General features: G+C 38.4%; 1 protein-coding gene across 2 annotated transcripts in view; it reads right to left on the reverse strand.

Annotated features, from left to right (window-relative positions):
* The window catches only part of CAMK4 (calcium/calmodulin dependent protein kinase IV), a 79723-nt gene extending 56044 nt beyond the window's left edge, over positions 1-23679 (reverse strand). The window contains exon 1 of one of the 2 annotated variants that reach the window (XM_026673143.2): positions 23153-23679. In XM_026673143.2, coding sequence (XP_026528928.1) covers positions 23153-23391 — 239 coding nt within the window. In that variant the 5' untranslated portion in view covers positions 23392-23679. The remainder of the gene's footprint in view (positions 1-23152) is intronic. The other variant, XM_026673140.2, reaches the window with a different exon arrangement.
* Positions 23680-23698: the final 19 nt, after the last annotated feature.

Raw genomic sequence — 23698 nt, forward strand, 5'->3', positions numbered from 1 at the left:
TGAATACTTCAACTTCATAACAACACAAGAGCACACAATAGATACAAACTCAAGGTTAACCGCACCAAACTTGATTGCAGGAAATACGACTTCAGCAACAGAGTGGTCAATGTCTGGAATACTCTACCTGACTGTCGTTTCTTCCCCAAACCCCAAAAACTTTAACCTTTGACTTTCTACTATTGACCTCAGCCCTTTCCTAAGAGGTCTGTAGGGGGTGTGCATAAGCTCACCAACGTGCCTACGGTCCGTGTCCTATTGTTTCTTTTATTTTTCTTATATGTACCCATTTCATGTATTCATAACTATGTATATACTTATACCTATTATCTTGTAAGCAATTGACAAATCAAATAAATAAATAAAATAAGAAGCTTCTTTAGAACTGAAGCTTCTTGGATGAGAAGTGAAACACTTAATATGCAAGCAAATTCTTTTTGATCATAAAGCAAATGCTCTTCTTCATTGCATCATGAAGGTGCTAATACCCCATGCTGATGCCAGCTGGACTAAAGCAGTTTAAGAAAATTCTGTTTGGTTGGAATGCTGGTTACTTTGACCTTACACTGAACAATTTCCCGACTACTATGCTTTTTCCCAAGGAAGCAGCTCCTAATTATTTTCCTTTATCTATGTGGAGTTTATTGAACATGTACTGTATGCTTCTTTTAAAAAATGAGTAAGTACTGAAAGTGATCTGCATTTACCAATGTACATGAAGAAAACTGCAACTCTGCTCCTCATCCGGCTATGTCCGCAAGAAGAAAGACTGCTCATCCATCAAACCCTAGCCTGCCTCACCAGCCAGCATTCAAGTCACTTCCCTTTCCTTCCCTTGCTACCTTACCTGTTAAAAGATTTCAAATTTTGGGCTTGGATCCAAAGCTGCCAATCACTGCTCATCCAATTCAGCCATGCTACCAAAAGGGCCAGAGAGAAGAGGAAAGAGGACAGAGACATTCCCTTCCCATCCTCCTTTGCACCACACAACAGAAGTGTGGTAAGAAATGACTGCAATTTCATGAAGTGACCACAAGTGTGTCAAATTTCAATCCCATGGGAGCCATGGATCCTAGATTTTGGAAACATTCTATAAATTAGCCCATTTTAGATACGTTGATTCAAGAAATGTTGCCCCATGACACACTATTTTGCCCAGTTTGATGGCTACAAAGAAACTAATACAAGACTTTTAGTAGTGTATAGATAGCTAATTTTATAGCTTGAAAAGGCATGATTACATAGTAGAAACATTAATATTTTAGCTAAGAAGGCTTAATCTGCAAATTGTAGATATCATTTATGCACATCAATTTACTACATTCCACACCTATCTGAAATCAGAAACTAGAAAGAAAAGGGGATGGCCATATGGTTTAGCTAGAGGCTGCTCACATAGTCGAAAAAGAACATAATCTAATTTGGAGATACTATGTAAATAAAAAACAATGAATTTATTCACAATAAGGTCCATGTCTGTTTTGTCTGCTCAATCCTTTGTCAAAGTGGCGGCCTATGGGCTGGATGCGTCACACACAAGCCACACTCACTCCAGCTCCAGCTCTGGAAAAATGTCACGATATGTCACATAATGGCAATGTGATGCAACGAGTTTGACATCCTTGCTTTAAAAGCTCTCACAAAAAAAGAAAATAGTAAAACTCTTTTCTGCAATGATTAAAAAAGATGAGGCAATGTGATCACATATTATGCTATTGGATCTAGTCACTGCAGCAGAAACTAGGAAACAAACTGTTGGTACAATGCAAGAATCCCCACCCCTCCCAATGCTATTGCAGGGCTGAGGGGGCGTTCCTGCCACTCTATTCAGCAGCCGAAAACAGCAGAGAATTGCTCAGAAGAAAGGAAAATGTGGCAGGCAAACCAAACAGCAGAGCTTGAGCTGCCAGAATCCAGAAAGCACTACTTCAAACACAGAGGAGGAAAACAGAAGTTGAAGACGCATTTTCAGTTGTCTAGCAGCAAACAAAGAACAACTTTAGCCATTCCTGCTTTGCAGAAATGGCTGGTATCTCATACTCATAATACTGTGGTGATTGTAGGAGGATAACAATATTTTAATTTGCAACACAAATATCCTATAATCACAACGTATATCTGATGCATTTGATGCCTTTTAAAAATATATATCATGGAACTTTTACATGCAAAGATTCTGTGCACCTCACTTTGTGAATGCTACACAAGTGAGTTTTACTACTTCTAATTACAGGTAGTCCTTGATTTATGAACTATCATTTAACAATCATTCAAATTTAGGACAGCTTCAAAAAGGGTGCTTTATGTATGGGTCTGTAAAACACTTCCAGCTGTCATGAAATGTCACACTGTATCTTCCCCTTCAGTCACAAGATTGCAAGCTGGATATTTGGCAACCTGTTTGCACTTACAGCCAGTTTGTCAAACATCTTGTGATCATGTGATTGCATCTCAGTATTTGTCAAGCTCAACTCACACTCTGCAGGTCAACAAAGGCAGTAGGAGACAACTCTTAATTAAACTATCTTTGGTGTTATTCTCAAGAGATAGTCAAGACAGACATTAGAATCTCTGTTTGCTACTGAAAAAAGATAAATATAAATGTATAAATATAAACTTTTCAAGAGGCAAATGAAGCAGGAGAGATTTTATACTCAGGTATACTGTGGTTTAGGGTCTTCAGAGAAAGATGCAGGTCTCAAGAGAAGCAGAGTAGATGCCCACCATTGTGTTTGCTTCTGTGATTTCAATATAAGTAGAACCAATTTTAAATTAAAATGGGAAGATCCAAAACTAAAGTGGTGATTTCAGCAAACTTACAGGACAGTCCAAGTTTGCAGAAATTAAAAGAAAAGAAAACCTAGCCTCCTCGAAAAAACAAACAAACAAAAAACAGACAAGGATCTGTGTCCAATAAAGGTAAAGGTAAAGATTCTCCTGCACATGCGTGCTAGTCGTTTCTAGCTCTAGGGGGTGGTGTTCATATCCGTTTCTAAGCCGAAGAGCCAGCGTGTTCAAAGACGTCTCCATGGTCAAGTGGCCAGCATGACTAAACCCCAAAGGCACATGGAGCACTGTTACCTTCCCACCAAACGTGGTCCCTATTTTTCTATTTGCATTTTAAGTACTTTCAAACTGCTAGGTTGGCAGAAGCTGGGAGAAATAATGGGAGCTCACTTCATTATGTGGCGCTAGGGATTTGAACTGCTGAACTACTGATCTTCTGATCTACAAGCTCAGTTTCTTAGCCACTGAACCACCATGTCCCTCTGTGTCCAATAGCTTCAGGTTAATAGGTATGTACATAAGGTTGGGGAAACTGAGTCAGGTAATACTATGGGAATCAGTTGGAAACTAAAATGTAAAATAGGGAATTGGTTTAGTTCTTAATATCTTATACAATTTTGATAGAGAATGGTGTGCATGCATGTGTGGTGTGTGAGTATCATGTGTGAAGTATTAAAAGGGAAAGGTGTTTTTTTTTCTTTTCCCAATCTCTAGAAATCCAAACCTTTAGGATATTAATATCCTCAGCAGATGGGCAGCCACATTTAAATGACAGCTTTTTAATGCCCCAAAGATGTTTGACCAGTGAGAAATGAAAACCCTTTCTTTTTTTTCTCCTTCCAGATCTTTCTTCCTTGTCATAAAATTCAAATAGAGCCAAACAGCTTTGATTGCAAGATTCTGTAATATGTATTGCCAATGAAATACACAAATCTTTAAAAATTACTTCAAATATAAGCAGCTTTAGAAGGCCACACTCTTTAACCATTTTTATTAAAAGAAAGGTGTGGGGACATCTATCAACAGATTTTATCGGCATATTTCTAAGTTTAGCAGAGGTAAGATGATTTGAATGACAAGTAAACATTGCTACACTTCACAGTGAATCTTTTAAACCTTTACTATTACCCACCTTCTCAAAAACCACCACCACTCAATTATTTTTAATAACTGATTTACTTTCTTTAGCGTACCCTTATAGTTACATTGACTTATTGTCTGCCTTCAGAACTTTGGGCATCAGTAGGAAATTCCACTAAATGTTTTTTTTATCTCAGAAAAAAAAGCTGTCTCTCTTTGTAAAAAGATTTGTGTGCATGAAAGTCCTAAATCAATTAAAGCCCTTCCTTAGATTAATAAAGTGAGCCATTTCTATCAAGGGTAAACAGAAATACTAGTTCCACTCCAGGCACATAATGTGAATTTCACTGCTTTGTTAATCGACTTATGGCTCAACCACATGTTGCTGCTATTCAGTATCTGTTTTCCATATTTTTGCGTCTTCCATCTTTTCTCAAGCAGCCTTTTTAAAAACCAAAGATATAACATTTGTGGAATTATTTCTACAAGTTTAGATAGAAATAGCACTATTATATTTTTTTTAAAGTAAAAAAAAATCTTTACACTTAATTATAGATACAATGAAAAACTTGTTTTTATTTCTTGCTTATATAGATTTCAAAGCTGGAAGCACTGATTAAATGGAAATTATTTCATGCATTCATCAATCTGAGGTCCAATGGGGCGCCTGTGTGATGGCTGTATTGTGTTTAAATGTGTATTTTCCCACAATCTTGTTTTTATTATTATATTTATCTTGTTCTTATTTATTTTTTAAAGTTTTTAATAGTTGTGATTTTGTTTTAACTATTGAGTGTATACCATCAAAGTCATGGCTAGTGAGATGGGAAGCTAAATAAATGTTGTCAATTAAACAAACAAACCTGTCAATCTACTCTAGTCTAATCTATTTCACCATTTATGCATCTTTCAAACCTGTCAATCTACTCTAGTCTAATCTATTTCACCATTTATGCATCTTTCATGATTCATAAGGCAATGGGGTTCTCTTCCAAGGAATAGTTGACAAAACAGTTTATCTCTATTTTCAAAAGCTATAACTGATGGTGATTTTTTCTGTCAAAATTATTTATGGTATCAACACTTTAAGTATTAAGTATCAATGGAGATGTCTTTCTTTTCATATTCTGTAAGTATTTGGTGAGAACCAGTGTTGATATGATTATTTTAAAAAACTTAATGTTTTTCTTCAAAATATTAGCTAAATCAATATATAATAATCCTTTGTTATAAATGGTGGGATTTCTTAAAAGCCCATTTCTTTACAATATGTGCTTATATGTCAGATATGAATGAAACATTAGATTATTTGAATTTTCTTTTAACTGAGACAGATTTCACCTTCTCCTTAATTTCTACTTCTAAATCTTTTTCCCATAGTATTTTAAATCGTGCTTGAAAGGTTTGCAGTTATTTCTGAAATTATCTGGCAGATGTTTGAAGCTCATTGGTAAATTTGTGATGTAGTAATTTGCATATGTTTTTCAAAAGCTGTGAGCTTTTCAGTGTTTATAACATTAAAGTGTCAGAAAACACAGTAGTTATCTGTATCCAGAATATGAATATATATATTTATTTTTTTAAACTGGTTTCCAAATATTAGATTTTGGTTAATGAAAAAAAACTATATAATACTGGTCTTCCACCTTTGAATATTAGATATAGACATAGACACAGTTTTCATATCTGAGGAAAAACCGATGTCCAACTACAGAAGTAAGGTCTGTTTTCCATTTTTCACAATACCAGAAGTACATTTTAGATTGATTTCTTATCAATTAATAATATAATGGCTAATGTACAGCAAAATACAGTCAATGGATCCAGTAGAGAAATATAATTGTTTGTGTCTTCTGTCATTGCAAAATAGGTTTCAAAATATATGAAAAACAATGCTTTGCAAATTGTTAAAAGGTGAATTTTGTAGTGTATCTCTTTTCAAATTGATAAAGCAGCCATGTCTCTTTGAGGTATGAGATAAGAGCTGTGGTGGCGCAGTGATTAGAATGCAGTACTGCAAGCTAACTCACTGCTTACTCTTGGAGTTCGATTCTCACTGGCTAAAGGTTGATTCAGCCTTATATCCTTCCAAGGCTGGTAAAATAGGACCCAGATAGTTGGAGGCAATACTGTATATTGACTCTGTAAACTGCTTAGAGTGGGCTATAAAGCACTGTGAAGTGGTATATAAGTCTAAGTGCTATTCCTATATTAGTTTTGTGGCTGTTTCAAAAAGTCTGCAAAAAACTCACAGCTATTTCTGTGACAAAAGTATTTGAACATGCCCCATACTTCTGAAGCACATCTTTGAACAGTGCTAATAAATTTTAATATATATTCTCAATAGCTAAGAATTATTCTGATGTATTTTTAACATACGATCCTAAGATCAAATTCAACTGAACTAAAATTTCTAAATAAAATGAATAAGATCTCATAAGGATTTCCTAATACGTTATTATGTGATAAATTAAATAGTTAGATAAGACATGTTTTAAAGGTGTCACCATTATAGCAACAACCAAAAATACATATAAAGACAAATATACTACTAATATACAGAGACAGTCATTTTAGTGTAATGGTCACAGCATCAAGCTAGAGACTAGAGAGACTGTGAGTTCTAGAATGATAGAATCATTTTTGATTCATTTTGATTTTATCTATTTTCACCCTACCTCTTAAGCACTCAGTTTCATGATGTTCAGCATAACGTTTATGCTTCTTCTAACAGTTTAGAGCACGGGTGTCAAACTCACAGCCCATAGGCTGAACGCATCATGTGCTGGCCCCACCAGTGGTGGTATTCTACTGGTTCAGCCCTGGTATAGAGGGTCAATTTGGTGTAGTACTTAAGTCTATGGAGATTTTCAATCATGCAGATCATGGTTGTTCCTTTTTTCAAGAGGCAACTAGGCTTTTTTTTTCTTTGAAGACATTTCATTTCTCATCCAAGAAACTTCTTCAGCTCTGACTGGATGGTGGGGAATGGAAGAATTTATACTTCTTGCAGACAGCTGGTCATTTGAATCCTTTTAGAGCAGGGGTGGGCAAACTACGGCCCGCGGGCCACATCCGGCCCGTTGGTCTTTTTTATGTGGCCCGCCGAAGATTGGTCCGTATGTAACCGCGGCCACTTTTTGGCTGCTTTCAGACGCGTTGAGAGGAGGTGGTTGAGGCGGAGGGCGGGTGGTGGAGAGCAAGTAGGGCGCCTGGCGGGCTTTTCAGGCAGAGCAGGAAACGGGGGCAGGAGCCCGGCGGAGCGAAGAGAGCTGAAACCTGTTGAGGTCTCGTCGCAGTCCCTTCGCGGGAGAGAAGCTGCCGAGCCGAGAGGAGCGCGGGATGCTGCCGGCTCGCCTCCCTGCCCCTCCGTCGTGACTGCGGGAGAAGGAGCCCTGAGCGCTGCTCTCGCGGCCACCACCGACAGAGCCCAGCTTCATTTCGCCTGAGCCGCGTTTGATTTGGAAGGGGCGTGGGAGGCAGCACCAAAGGAGCACTCTGGGGTTCGGCCAACCACCCGCTGAGCGCCTCTGGGCTCCCCACCGTGGCGGGCAGACTTTGGGGCTGCACTCTGGAACCCACAGCCACGGGACGGCGAAGCCGAGAGGCAGGAGGAGGCGCGTTGGAGCTGCAGCAGCCGGTTCAGATCTCTCGGTCCCAGGGAATCCCCTCCGCCGAGGCGCCTGAGCCCCGAGCACCGCCGGCATCGAGGAGCACGAGAAGCAGCAACGGGGCCACGGGAAGAGCTGCGCCCCAAGGAGCAACTGGTGGCCGGAGCGGCTGGGACTGTCAGTGGCGGCAGGGCCCGACCTGCACAGGGGGCTGGGGAGGTTTTCTCCTGCGCCCGGCTTCGGAGCGGCCCACCGTGTGATCTTGGGCATCTGGCTCGCTGCGCCCTAGGCGCGCCTTTCCTCGCCTCGGCCAGCAGCAGCAGCTCTGCCGCCGCCTCCTTCCTCCCCTAACGCCTGCTGTTGTGATGCGTATTCCCATAGACCCGAGCACCAGCAGGCGCTCACACCTCCCTCCATGGCCTTCCCCTGCGGTAAGATGGGAGAGAACAGCGGCGCCCTCAGCGCGCCAGTCCCGGATCTCGCAGCCAGACCGAGGTGTGTTCGGTGGTGGACGTCCTGGCCGATCATCCGGGGAATTGGTGAGGCCCGACAGCTCCAACTTCTTGTGCTTGGTGCTGCTTTCCCACTGGAGATGCAACAAGACCCTCCCGTGGCCTTCAAGGTAAGCCGGGAGGAGGCTGGGCGGAGCGGGCAGGTCCTGGGAGAGGCGCGCAGATGTTTCCTGCCGGCGGGCTTCCCAAGCGCCCGGGAGGACTCGTGGTTTAATGGCAAAAGCGGCGGCGGAATGGGCGCTGGGTGGGTGGGGGGAAAGGCAAGCTAAAGCCTCCCCACACACACACTCAGCAAGCGGTTTGCAGGGTTAGCCAGCAGTTTCTCGCAAGAGACTGAAGGCGGTCTGCTCCCCCAATTAGACATTGGTTCAAGAGGAAGGGTCAGCCCTGCTACTAATTGGTGGTTCACAGTTTATCCGTGGGCACCGGAGGAGTTATGTTTTGGGGGTGGGCATTTATTTATTTTTTATCTTATAAGTGGCCAACTTTTGTAAGCTGAGGGGTACATTCATACACACATACACACATACACACACACAGTCGTTTATTCGTAGGGGAAGAATCTGTCTGTCTATCTATCTATCTATCTATCTATCTATCTATCTATGTTGTGCAAATTTAACTATGACGCCAAACTTGAGTTTTGGAGGATGTCTCGGAGAAAAAAATAGTTATTTTTCCTACCCCGAGTACGGCAGGCGTCTCTCCCGCTTAAAAAACAAAACTCTTTCCTCCTCGCTTTGAAAAGGGAACTGTTAACAAATGCAGTTTTTTATATGTATCGTATCTTTTGCTGACCCGGCCCGTCCATCAAATTTTAAAAGTCAATGCGGCCCCCGAGCCAAAAAGTTTGCCCACCCCTGTTTTAGAGAGTCGCTAAGGCCACTTGGTGGTTTATCTGTTTCCTCAGGGTCACTTGATTAGTTCATATGGGTGTGGAGCCTTCTTGGAACTATTGAAAGGAAGTAGTGTTTGAGGTATCAATCTAGAAACCATGAATTATAATACCGCCTTAGATACAAAGCCAGTTTGGTGACCTTTGGCCAATCACTTTCTTCCAGCCCTAGGAAGGAGGCAATGGCAAACCACTTCTGAAAAACTTTGCCAAGAAAACTGCAGGGACTTGCCTAGGCCTTCTCCACTAATTGCATGGAATTGGACAGAAGAGACTTCTGGCTGATGTCGCAGCGCTCCTACGCTGAGTTCTCCCTGTTGGAGGGCTCCAAAAGGAGCTAAAGCCACCCTATAGGAGTGGTGAAGAAAAGAGGGGCACCCTGCAGTTTGCGGAGAGTAGCAATTCCCCTGCTGGACTCAAGGCTTCTTCCCTCTCCCTTAATGAGAAGAGGCAGCCATCATGGCTGCCATGAAGCTGGGACAGCCAAGGCAAGTAAGAAATATACAGAAGCAATGCAGATGAACAGTGACTGGAGCTGGGTGAGAAGATTCCTTTTTATTTAGGCACTAACTTTAAAAAAAAAGAAAAATGAAAATCCAGAAAAAGAGACTCTTAGAACTATTTTTTTAAAGCAACTAACAACCATAGAGAGAAAAATCCTAGACCTGAAAGAGGAAGTAAGGGGAGAGAACCTAAAGACCTTTTAAAACAAAGAAAATTGGACTCTTAAATTGGGTAGGCATTGTTTTGGAAAGGCATTATAAAATGCTGGACTATCCACTTGAATTTATTTGAGTAGCTGACTTTGCTTCCATAAATTGAACTAAATTTGGACTAATTAAATTGTTAAGATTTGAAACAATGCTGAAACCTAAGCTGAGGATGCCATCTACTGGTGAATGGAATATACCAGACCCGTACAAGTTTAGAAAAAAAAATTGATGAGAAAAATAAACAACATTCATCTGGAGGACTGTGGTGACAATGACTGTTCTATAACTAGTTACTTTATGATCACTGCAGACTCTATTATGGAAGACTTTTAAATAAAGCAAAGTGATTTTTGATTTGCAGAAGCTTCCTGGACTATATAAATGGAATTGATTAATAATCCTGAGATGTAAATAACTACCGTATGATTATTGAACTTTCTTAGGACTAACATTGAACTAGAATATATTGTTTTTGGACTTTAGTAGATTTATTAAATTAAGACAAGATGCTCCACTAGGGGGAAAGGAGTGAGATTTCAAGAGAAATGACGTTGATGTTCCAAATCATTAGGGGTACTATGGAAAAGAATCACAGAGAGAAAAAAATAATGCAAGGCATATCTGGGAAAATGGAAAATTACATTACAAGTGATGATGAATGAAGATCAAAGAGTACAGGAAAGAGAGGAGATAGAAGAAAGAATGTAAGAAAAGACTGAACAGATAAGCCAGCAAATAAAACAGGAAGATGGGAAGGAGAAGACGATAAAGACTATAATGGCTGATGAAATAAATCAAGGGAAAAGCACTTTAAGAGATTTAAAAAGGGAATCAGATAAACTAGAAGATATTGTTGAAAGGGAGATGGGGTTTGGGTGGATACTCTGGAGACCTGGAAGCTTAGGAGGATAGAGATGGGAGAAATATTCAGTCTCAATGATGAAGATGCAGATGTTGATAGAGATAAAGATTCAAGAGAGGAGTATGGGAGGCAAGCCAAAAAACGAATAAGAATTGAAATATTAAAACGAATGAGAGATGATGGACAGAAAGGAATTATATGTATGTATGTATGTATGTATGTATGTATGTATGTATGATGGTCTGATTAGAAAGATTGGAGATTAAAAGAGGGTATTATAAGGTATATTTAAATAATAGGAAGACTGATACTTGAATGGCATTTTGTGACTTTGAACAATCAAATAATGAAGAGCTATGCCTTATATAAACATGTGTATTAATATTAGGATTAGCAAGGATGAGCTGACTAGAAGTTAGAATAGAGCTAGAAATAAGAAATAGGGGGAATATTAGCAGATATAATCTTTATACAATAGAATGTAAGTAATAATTTGATGGAAAAGATTAGATTGAAAGATGGTATTATCATGTATGCTTATAACATCATTGGCATTAAAATGGAATATAGTATTGAATAACTACTTTTTTAAAAAAACCATGTATATTAATACTAGGATTATATAAGTTTGATTAATACAACAACCATTATGATGATGATGATGATGATGATGATTATTATTATTTGTAAATTTTATTTGAGTTTTCACAAAAAAATACAAATAAAACATCTTTTTAGAAAGTAGCATAATCCTGGGTTACATTTCTTCGTACAGACACAAATTCAATTTCATGCTCATTTTTATGTTCTATTCCATATCTTATTACTATTTTACATTTTCTACATAGCTTCTCCCCTCTTTTAATTTTCTCAATTTTATTTTAATTATCTCGTCTCAATTCAAATCATTATATTTATACTTTTTGTCTGTCCTGTTTCAATTTCATATTATCTTTTCTCATTAAACAAAGTTTCTCCTGTAGTTGCTGATTGGAGTATGACACCTTTATATCTTTTAAGTTTATCCATTTAACTCTTATTTAGGCTTCAATATATACCTTAAAGTTATAACATTCAATATAATACATAACTTCCATTCGGATTCTGCTTGATACATTCTTAAAATACACACTATATTCTTAAAAAAAAAGATTATAAATATATGTAATTAAAACACATTCCATTCCAATTCAATTCTATCATTAATGTTAATATTCATTAAAATCTTAACTTCTTTAACATTACTTTTCAATTAAATATCATACTTCTATGGGAACAGTTATAAGCTTTCCATAATTAATTCCCCCCCTCTTCACTTATATTTTATAAAACATTAACTGATTAAAATGTTCCCATCCCTTCCTAATTCAATTTTCTCATTTATTTTATTTCATTTATTTTATTAACAAACATTTCACTAGATTACAGTAACTATTTTATCCCTCATTTTAATCATACATTGTTTCCAATTTTCTAAAATTATTTCTATTACTAATATAACAATACAATCTTATGTACTTTTATAGAATCCCTTTTTCAGTTCAATTTTCACCCATTATCTCTAAATAGGCCCTGTTTCTCTATATCTTGTTTCTGTCCTTTGTAACTTCGCTTCCTTTCCTTCTTCCCTCTCTTCCCTCTCCCCTTTTTACCCTCTTGTCTCTCTACCTCTACCTGTCTCTCTTCTGTATTCCCCTCTTCTGTTGCTTTCCAGTATTATACTTATTTTTCAAATTATTTTTCTTTTCTTTGGTTGTTTTTTTAAGTCTTAAATTCTCCATTCTCTTTCCCCCCTTTCCTTTTTCTTCTCCACATAGAATTACTGGTTCATTAAAGATGGCTTCTTCTTTGTCCCAGTCTTCTTGTTTTGCAGACATTTCTTTTTGTTTCTCATAGTTCCAAATCTCCATTTCTAAGAATTGAAAAACGAAGACAAAAGAACCTCTCCCTTCTTGTGCATCTTCTTTGTACTTTTTAAGTTCCATTTTCAATTCATCCAGAAGTAGTGCCATTGTATAAATTTTTAAACAACCACCCGATTAATTTTAGTCATTCAAATGCAATAACCAAGAATCCAAAGATCACCAAGTAATCCAAATACACACAAGCTGTTTCTTTTTGCTTTTTTTTTCACTTTCTCTTCCTGGGGTTCTACTATTTAGTTGCCAAGTTTCAGTTAAAATGTATCTTTTAGAAGTCTTGTTGAAGTTTTACTGTAGATTCCTTTTAATTCCAGGCAGTCTCCTCCCTTTTTTCCAGATCCTGCCCTTTTATTCTTTCCTGCTTATAAAATTTTTTTTGTGTCCAGAAATCTTTATTATCCCTTTGACATTTTGTTTTATTTTCAGCTTAATTGCCTGTTGATGTCAAAGCGGATTTTTTCCCCGATTTCTTATTTAAGTCTCTTAGTTGTCAGTATAGGGAAAGGGAGAGAAGAAAAAACAACAACCAAACCTTTCCCTTTTCACTTTCCTTCGCTGCTTCAGACTCTTCTTTGGATACAATGTTATTTTTTTTTAGTTTAAATTCCAGGGTACCTTAGTTGTTGCTTTTGCAATTTAACCCGGTCAGCCAAAACTTTCACTTCTTATCTTCCTCCTGCACATTCTTTTCTGGTTGAGTTCTTCTTTGAGGTGGCCATTTCTGACCACCGCTGCAACCGCCTTCGGGAAAGGGAGTAATGGCCAACTGAGGAGAGATGCAGCTCTCCTCAACCCTGCTGGCAGTCTCCCCCCTCTTCACCACCTCTACGGGATGGCTTAGCCCGAAACCAGCCAGCTCGGGGAGCTCCAGCGGCGAGCCCAGACTGAAACTGCACACGATTGCAGATTTCTGTCTGTCGCCGAAGAAGCTCAAACTGGAAGGCATGAATATCATTATTGATGTTTGTATCAAAATCAATTATACCCACAGGCCACACTGTTCATGTAATGATATTGATGTTTATTTAAAAATAAAAATCTAATAAAACCTGGGGGTGGGGAAAGAGAATTAGATAGAAGAATATGTATGTATGTTAGTATATATGTCTGTGTTATCACATATAATTCAGCCTGGCTTGGGAGGATAATTTATGCATATAAGTCATAGACATATCAACAACATATACATGTGAACACACACACACAGTGTTGAATGCAGTTGTTTTACTGTAATCTGTACTTTTGCATATGTATTTTAATTATATTTTGCCTTGTACCTTTTATACTTTTGTGTTAGTATCTTAATTTTTCTAGTTTAGCATTCTTCAATGTATAGGTACAGGCAAACAATGAAGTCTATAAATAAAGCAATCAATGAGATACATTTGGAACAACCATTTTTCAAATATTACAAAATCTAATACTAACACCAATGATACCTCTTTAGTTTTTAATGTTTAAAAACCTTAATCAATTCACAAAGACAGACTGCCCGCTAGGAAAGCTCCAGAGTTTTGCCTTATAAAAGTATTTATATGTTCCCTGTCATCAGAAAATTACATTGACGAATCCCCAAAGAATATGATGCAGGCCATTAGCTTGTTGGCTGTTCTTAGATTCCCAAGATAAAGAAGAAAGGCAGTAAGGTTTGAAAGAAACTGACAAAAATCTGGGGCAGGTGGCAATTTGTTGAGAGTGATACTTGGAACTTGCAGGTATCTGCACTTCATGGAGCAGGGCAGGGCCAGAACAGAGAAAGAGAGCTACAGCATCTTTTTCTACAGAAAAAAAATGTTAAAATCCTTCTAGCCATGGCTCCAAAGTGATACCTTCATAGAACACTTTGATTTCACCAGGAGGAGAGGACCAGTATACGGCAGCAAAGAATTAGGGTCTTTGCTGCTGCCTGCATAGTATTGGGCATCTAGATTTTTGCAATGTATCTGGTAGCACTATAGTACTGAAATGATAAATCAGACTCTAAACCTGGAATTCTAGTTTAACTGGGATGGGGTAGCTCATATTATTTTTCTAGGTAACTGTAAATACCTATATTAAGCCTGCCGTTTTCCACCTGGTTTGAAAGAAAATGGAAAAAATTTAAATTTTCAACAAGGAAAGGGATCGATGGACATAGTGGCTGGGTTCACATATTATACCAATAATGTTTCTTCAGATTGTGCTAATAATATGATTTGGTTTTGAATTAATGTGAAATCTGAACTCAACCATTCTTATAATACATAATCTATAGTTATGTCTGAACCACACTATGGTTTTGCCTTTCGCCATTCACTATTCCAGTATTAGAGGTGTTTTCCTTCTTCTCCCCAAAGGTATTTTGCTGTACAGACAATCTAAAATTCTTCATCAATGTGACTGATATTGCAATCTGGGACTGGGGCATTCCTTAGGACCATTCTCTTTTTGGTGGCAGGAGACTTTGATTATATCAAGCCAGGCTCTCCCTTTATTTGCCAGGACCCCAATAGCACGGCGGTGCTCTACTTGGTTAGAGAGGTAGCTGGAAAAGTGAGGCCAAACCCTTGCCAAACCTTAAGAGAAATAGCAAGAAAGTAAGGAGGGGCTAATTTTTTTTCTTGAAATGTTGCATGGAGCTGCTTTGTGTAGTTGGAGAGCTGGTGGAAAAAGAGATATCTCTCCCCACTTCTCCTGTTAGGATGAAATGTGGATGACAAGGAAGTTGACTGTTTACCTCCCTGGCTCTGATTCTGCAGATATGAATCTGTAACTGAGTTTCTGGCAGAGAAAACAAATCAACCAGCAATTGCCAGCCAGACCCCTCCCCCACCAAACACACACACACACACACACACACACACCCCAAAATCTGACCAGGTCCTGTGAAGAGGGGGAATTAGTTGAATTAGGATCTTATTTCATCTCACAACCTTATAGTCAGAATGGAATTCAGGTTATTGTGTTATAATTGTGAAATAAGATTGACAAATCCAGAGAATCCTCCCGTTTTACAGATCGATATTCCCTCCATTAATGCAACAGAACAAGATAATAGAAGTTCCTTTCTGAATTTTCTATATCGTTAGATAAAGATGTATTAGTATTAATCCATTCTATATTTCCCTTATTCTTGCCAAGAAAACTACAGAGACCCAGACATGGTCATGAAGTCACCAAGATTCAAGTTCAGCCTGATCTAATAGTGACCCTTCACAATAACTGTGGCTGAATTCGTGTTGGGAAGATATGCATGGTGGACATGTCACTGTAACAATAGGAGAGGTCTTGGCCCAGATACTGGTAGATAGGACTGCCTCACCGCAGCCAAGCAGTTCCAAAGTGCTTTCCCAAGACTTCAGACTCTCCTTTATCTAACACAAATCCATTATTCTCTCTCTTCTTCACACACATTCATATTCAGTTTCACTCACTCCCTGCTCCTCACAGCAATTTAGCTTTTAGAGAACTTCCACTGCTCCCGAGAGGCTCATGGCCATGCAGGCAATTTGGAAGGAGATTTCAATACTTCAGAAAATGTGCCCTGTTAAAGAATTCTCTTTGTGTTACAACTAAGTCTTTTAAAAGTCTAAATGCAGCAGTGGAAGATTTCTTTTGATGAGTTCTTAATGGGGGAGAAAGGATTACCCTTTCTGAATAGTAAAATCTATTCCTAAACTGCACACATTAAAATCAGACTTTTTAAAATCTACATGCTATGTGGGAAGAAGAGAAGCTCTTTTTTTCCTATAGCTGCTAAGGGAAGATGTGGATGCTCCATTTTTGTTTTAAGAAGAGAGTGGACAATCGTTTATCAAGAATGGTATAGGTCTCCTGCTTGAGGTAGAGGGTTAGATTAGAAAACTTCCAAGGTCTGTTCCAAATCTGTTATACTGTTATTATAAGAGTTGGGGACAAGGGTCTGGTGGAAAGAGGCAAAATGGGAAAAAGCTTGCAGTATCTGGGAAGCCTAAAGCCTGGAGATTCACTATTTCTGATAAATACAAATATCAACAAATAAATGGTGCTTTTCAAAAAAATGTTCTAGGTTCTTGGCTTTTTTTGAGTGATATTTCAATTAGTTCTGTGAAAATACCTTTCTAACATTAGTAGCTTCCATGAAGAAAGAATACTTTCATACAACAGTTTTTAAAAATTGAATATTTCCAATATGATATAATGAGTATATCTCTAAAGGTATCCAGTGACATTTAGCTGTGTTTAACAACGAGGGAAATAAAATCAGAGAAAGCACAATGGTCAACTTGACTCCTATGTATCCATTAAGGCTCCAGTTCTCTTCAAATATTGACTGATAAAGCTATCCCTTTTCTGGTGAGTGATCAGAGCAATATGACAGCTTAGGATACAAATCAAAATATAAATCATATTTATACATTTATATTAATATCTGACTAGCAGACATAAAATTAGATGCATAAAAGGCATGTCAAATTTAGCTTTGATATCTTTTAAAAATAGTAAATGTAGAGATTATATCTGAAGAAAAATGGGAGAAAGAAAAATACCCCTAATCTAGTGATTTATGTTATATTTTCATAGGCAAGGAAGAGTAAACCTTTCCACAGAAGTACAGGACACATTTAATTATTAGCTGAAACCAATTCTCCAGTAGCTTTCATCATTGTGCAGAAATCTGAATGACAAGCTATAGTTCCTGAAATTTCTTGAACCAAACAATCTTAGAGGAGGCAGGAGCCTGTCTTCTTGGATATTTGCCCTGTCTACTAATATGGCAAATACAGACACTGCTACAAGTATTGGTACGTCTCCATTAAAAGGAAAAATAGTGACTTTTATGTTATCTGTCTTTTAAAGGTGGCCATTTACTTGTATCAGTTTTATCTTAATTCCCAGCGAATTCTTTGGGGAAAAGTGGAGGGATACCAACAATACTTTTGGCCACATCTGTAAGATTAACTAGACTTTTGGTTTAGTTAGTTCTGTGTGGTTCCACAACATTTTGAAAATGGAACTTTTAAATTGAGAGAATGGATCTCAGTGTAAGAACAGATTTCTTTTGAGTTCATTATTAACCTTCCTGAGTAAAACCTCTTCCTAAACATTGCAATTGGGCTTTCCAATCTTTAGCCTGGTATTCAGGGAAACTTTTAGATCCCAGATGAGAAAATGACCAACTGTATGCTACATTGTTAACTTTTTATTATTTTACTAAGTGTGTCCAGATGACAACCATTTGCTAATATTTCACATTCTGATTTGTTTCTTTGCTGTTTTCCAAACTTTTAGACCTTACCTCTTCAAATCATCCCCAATTCCTAAACAACCATCTATTTTCACTACAAGAAATTATACCAGATCTCAACTCCAACATACCTTTGAGTAATGTTTCTGCCAATTTTATTGCTTCTTAACCTCTCTGGGTAGATATTAAACAAAGTGCTTAGCTGCTGTTCGATCATTATTATTAAATTGCTCTATAATAAGCCAATTTCTTCCTTCTCCAAATATTTTCTGTGTATTCGATTCAAGACTTGAATCTGTCCATGCTCTTTATGACTTAGAATCTGCCAGTTGTAAGCCAGTTGAAACAAGATAGCATAGCTTTATGACACGCATATTGTTGCCGGGTGCAAAGTGACAGAGCAAAGAAAAATTATAACACAGAGAACTGAACTCAGCAAAAGTGTAGTGGAGCATAATGAAGTATAACTGAAGTGGCATTAATCCCTTACTTGGATAGCACTAGAAATGAATTAATCTACAAAGAGGCATTGATAGCTACTATTTTGAATATCTGCAATTAGGTGCTTTGGGGGGAGAACCTTAAGCTAAAAGCTTTCTGAACACATAGGGCTTGAACTGGAAGATTTTTGACTTTGGAAAATATAAACTATTCCTAAGATTTTCTCCACAAAGAAGAAAGATTGATATCTTAGTGTGCCTCATACTTTTAAAAGCATTTGAACACATAAGCAGAAGATCATTACATTAATATTATTATGACCATATACTGAGTGTATCTAGGATACCAAATGTTTTCTATTTCCTTCTTATTTTACAAAATACATACCTGTAAATTAGCCTCTTCAATTAAGTTCATCCTAATGTAATTTGTTAATTATACAACCAAGAGTCAAATTATTGTAACTATGAGTGAGGGAACCATTGCATATACAGACAGCTCTCCATCTCAACAGCACTATCTGTTTCAAGTGAATATTGTAGTATATGAATTTGACCAAAGATGTATCATTTGAATGGTTCCCATTATCATCCAAGTTATTGAAGATAAAAATTGGTCTCTGTACTGAACTAAATAGGCATAATATGGAAGGAAACATCTACTGTATAAACTAGTTACAGTAAGTGGTTTTCTTCTGCATCAGTTGCAGGATGACATAGCTTTCACAAACAATTTTGAATATTGTACTAAGCTTTTTGGTATTGATATATGTGTAGGAATGTGGAAAAAGCAGGGAACTTGTCACTAAACAAAATGTATTGGTAATGTAGAAAAGGAGTCTCTTTTGAAAAATGAATGGGAAAACGTGAGTATAGGCCTGAATGCAATTATGTCAATTTCTATTTTCAACCTCTTCCACGAAAGCAAATAGTTATTATTCATAGCTTTATATGCATGTATCAATCATATCAATACTTCCAATGTCAAAATAGTCTATTAAAGATAACCAATAATAATACATTTGAGTCAGCTCACTTCCTTTCATATGATTAGGCATTCTTATGATGCCAGAAAAAACATAAAACTGTGCTTCAATAAGTTATATGAATGACAGGAGGATAAACTCAAAACAAAAATGAAGTAGAAGTAGAACTTCTGATAGACTTGCAACATTTGGAAAGTAATATTAGAACATTTTTCTAAAAAGAAAAAGCAAGAAATAATGTCATTTTAGAGTAGCTGCATAAGATATATGTATACAGCATGCTGTTGTTTCTTTACTGCCATTCCCAGAAATGGGGTTCTTTAAATATTAATATAACTCTATAAATATTAGATGATGACTCTATAACAATTAGATGATGACACCATATAAAACATTAAACTATGGAATTTACTAATCTTATTCATAAAATTTAAATTTCACTTTGAATTGGTAAGATCAGCAGGAAGTTTCTTGTCTAGAAATATGAATGTATCAGCTTACCCAAATAGAAGTCACTTCACATTTGTTACGATGGTGACCTATATAACACGAAATTAGCAGATAAATTGTTAAATGGGGAACAAGCCAACTATTTTGAAAGTAATCCTTTGCAAACTTCATCCTTTGATAAAGAACGAGGTCCTCTGCAACTTTAGATATATTTCAAGAAGCTTTAATGTTTAAAACATTTCTATGTTACTGTAACAATGAGTTAGAAACAATTCTTGTTCTCAAAGGTAAAAATCACAGCACATCAATAACTTTTCTTTACTAATAGGGAAAAAGACACCTTCAGCCCCATTCAGCAGGTTTTAAATGTTCAGAAAAATGTAAAGTATAATCAATTTATTTACCTATTTATGAAATTTCTATACCGCTCATCGAAGTGACCGGATGATTTACAACAGCAATTTAGGTAAGTGTTGTTTAAGACAATGATTCCCTGGTATAAATTATTTTCAGTTTTCCCATCACTAAAATGCAAATAGAATTTATTTTTAAGACACATTAATTTGTTATATATTGTTTAAGCTATTGTTTACTTTTTCTTATTTCTAATTTTGCAGCACTATAAATACCAATAGAATTTATTTTTGCATAACTATATCACATGTTCACTTCATTTTTTAACTAGTAAAAAGGTGGCAAAATATAGGGTAGGCCTTGTTATCACTTATGGGATAGAGTTGGTTAAGCAACTGTATTCTGTGAATATACAAAATTGATCCTTATCAAGCTGAAAGGAAGCATTACTATATGTACTGTAAGGTTCAGTTTTAGTCCCTGTGCTGTTAAATATATGTGTGTGTGTGTGTGTGTGTCTATTTTCGTGAATTGCAAAATGGATTAAAAATATGATTACCCACTCTACTGATGACACAAAAAGAGGACAGGGTATCAAACAAAACAATATCAATATTCAAGAGAATTTTAATAGGCTGGTAAAAACCAAATATGAATTTCAAAAAGGAATAATGCAGCATCTTACATTTGGACAGGAAACATCTATGGCATGAATAAAGGATAGGAAGACATAATGAGTATTAGGAGATGGAAAAAGGATCTGAGTACTTTGGTGGATCACAAGCTGAACTTGAGCCAATGGTATAATACAGCTGTAAAAGAAGAGAATGCAGTCTTAGGCTGCATAAAAGTATAATGTCATGACCCAAATAATTAATCATTCCTCTCTATTCTAGACAGTCAGACTATAACTAGATTATTTTGTTCAGTTCTTGGCACCACATCTTAGGAAGGATAGTGACAAACTGGAACATATTCAAAAGTGGAAAGAAATAAGATGAAGTTTGAGAAGCTGGGTACAGAAGAAAAGACTGTGAGGAGATGTGATATTCGGCTTCAGATATCTGAAGGGCAGTCAGTCTGCTTAATTGAAAAGAATTCACTTGCCCACCCAAGCAGGCAGTTCCATTATTGAATAGTGCTTATTGCTAGTTAGTAAATCCTTTGTGATGTATACTGCAACCTGCTTTCTTATCATTTAACCCTATATTTTCTTATTTTGTCTTCTAAAATTACTCTGAGCACTATAAATAATTTTGTCTTAGATTTTATTACCAACCATATATTATAGATCTCCAAGTTTTTGTAGAATATGTTGTCACATGATACTTTATTTTTCTTTCAATCTTCCTCACTATTCTTGCTTCATTATTTTTACAGACCTGGTAGCATTCCTCCTAATTTTTATAATTGTTACGCATAAACACATACTCATTCCCAAATCTGAACAAAGTTACCATCAAAAGATGCATTATTACTTAATGCTTGCTATTATTTCATTGTTTCTTCCTGTTAAGTCAAATACTATTGCTTTTGTGGTTTTTCAACACTTAATAAAAAATGTAGTCTTTGGAAAATTAAGTTTTGAAGACAATAGAGTTCAATATGCCTTATTTTTTATGATAACATTACTGAAGTTTCCAATTTGAAACAATATTCATTTTTGGGAACATGAACATGTGAATGAAACCATCTGGTTTCCAGCTTTACACCTTTATCTGATTAGACTTTGATCTGAAAAGCCTTAGGAGCACAAAATGTTCAAAATTACTCTGTTAACTTGCATGAAAATATTTGTCAAACCATAAGTATTCAACAGCTGTTACTGCTAAATCATAAAGATCTTGAGATCATATTTGCAAAACATTTCTTTACATTTCAGATGAGGCTGGAAACTCAGCTCTTCCTGGATAATTAGTGCTGCTAGGCTGTTCATTTGCCTGAAGAAATGGGGGCATCATCTTATTATTCTTCAATCCTATTGTCTTAAGTGATTATCTCCCTGTTCCTAACAACTATTGGCAGAACCACAATATGTTTGCACTTAGGTTCAGCTTTCAGTGTTGTCTGGCTTATAAAACAATGTTTAACTGAATGAAATAATGTTGATTACCCTAATATGTATGTACATGTATTTTTAAAACAACATGCAGATTTTCACTTCCTTTTAGAGACAATTACAGATGGTGCACCTTTCAGTATTACCGCCCACTCATGTAAAGAAAGGGGCAACATCAAATGGGAAAGAACAACCATTTTCAGCTCCTTTTCCTTTCTTCCCTGTTTGGGGTGATGGTGGTGGGGGAGAATGGAAGGAAGAATCTTCAACAGCAGCAGCAGCAGCTGAGAGAATTGTAAAGGAACCAGCCCAGGATGTTCAACCAAGTCTGAATTGCTGTGTAAATCAGGCAAGTTCTCCAATGCCAGCAAATGCAAACAAGATATCAGTGAGCCAACCCCTTTTGGACAGTAATGCTTCTAAGACTCTTACAGCCTTTCCTGCAGCCTTTCCATGCACCTCTTTTAAGCCAAAGGCAGAGTATCCCTCCGACAAGCTTAGTCTGAAAGGTCTGCTCACTTGCCCTACAAATGCATCCTCTTCCCTCCACAAACAGCTGCACACCCACCTCATCTGTCTTTCTCTCTTTCTTTCCTTCCCCATCTTCTGACCTTTAACTGGATTAAAATTGCACGTCCCTCCCCCCACCTCCATATTACCGCCTTGGGCTATGCTGTTTGGGAAATCCTGGAAACCCTAGCCTCGGCATACCCGGAGGGCGCCCGGTTGGAAACGGCTGTTCCAGGCAAAACTAGAATTCGCGCCACCCCGCTTCCACTGCTGCTGTCTAGGAATGTGCAGGCATCGCCTTCTGTGGAAGAGCGCGCTCTACGCCTCGACCAGGGCTCCCCTGCCCACGCTCCCCTGCACTCTTCGAGGGGAGTGTGCCCCATCCTGCACTGCCCCAAATGGGGCAGTCTCCTTGCACCAGAGGCCTCTCTCTTTCTCTCTCTCCTTCCCTCCCCTCTGCACGGGGAACACGGGGATCGGTCAGCCGCACTGTTTTGTCTAGGCATCCGCTCTGCGTAAAAACACCTTCTGCCACAGCAGACCCAAGACTGGCCAGCGCCACGGAGTCCAACGACCATGGCATCCCCAGACAGCCTCCCGCCCTGCATCCAGGAACTTGCTCAACCCCGGGGTTCCCCCCCCTCCCCAAAAGAGAAGGGGGCTTGCGGGGGAGGGTGTCTTCTTCCACCAGCGCCTACAGGGATCCCCCTCCCTTTTCCTTGTTCGCAGCGCCCCACAACCACCACCACCCCGTCGCCTCCTTACCGTCCCAGCTCTGACTCCAGGTCGTAATAATCCGTGAGGGTGTCCCTATTGGAGCCGTCGATCCAAAAATCCGGTTTGGCGGAGCCGGCAGATACAGGGGTGGCAACACCTCCGACCCGGCCCGGGGTTGAGGCAGGGAGAGGGGCAGAGCCCGAGGCAAGAGTGCCAGTGGCGCTGAGGGTGGCGGAGGCAGAGGGAGGCGACGAAGACGTGGAGGAGGGCATGGTGACTTTGAGCATGCTGCGGTGGAGGTTCAAGCGGCGGTGTTGGGGTCCGCCGGGATTCGCCGGCTGTTCAGAGGCTGCGAGGAAACGAGAGGACAAAGCGGCTAGCGGCGGCTTCTCCGCTCCCACCCCACGCCTCCGGCTCTCGAGCTGACGAGCGAAGCGGGAGGGGGAGGAAACTCTCGCGGGCTGCCTGAGGAAGCCGAGCTGACAGCCAAACTTCTAGCCCAGCGCAGCAGCAGAAGCAGCCGGCGAGCAAACCTCTCGGGCTGCAGGGGAGGGCGCGCTCTCGGTCGGATGCGCGCGCCCGGCCACGCGCTTC

This window comes from Notechis scutatus, chromosome 2 (genome assembly GCF_049901735.1).
Source record: "Notechis scutatus isolate UNSWTSFEM ecotype Mainland chromosome 2, rNotScu1.2, whole genome shotgun sequence".
In the NCBI taxonomy this organism is placed as follows: domain Eukaryota; kingdom Metazoa; phylum Chordata; class Lepidosauria; order Squamata; family Elapidae; genus Notechis; species Notechis scutatus.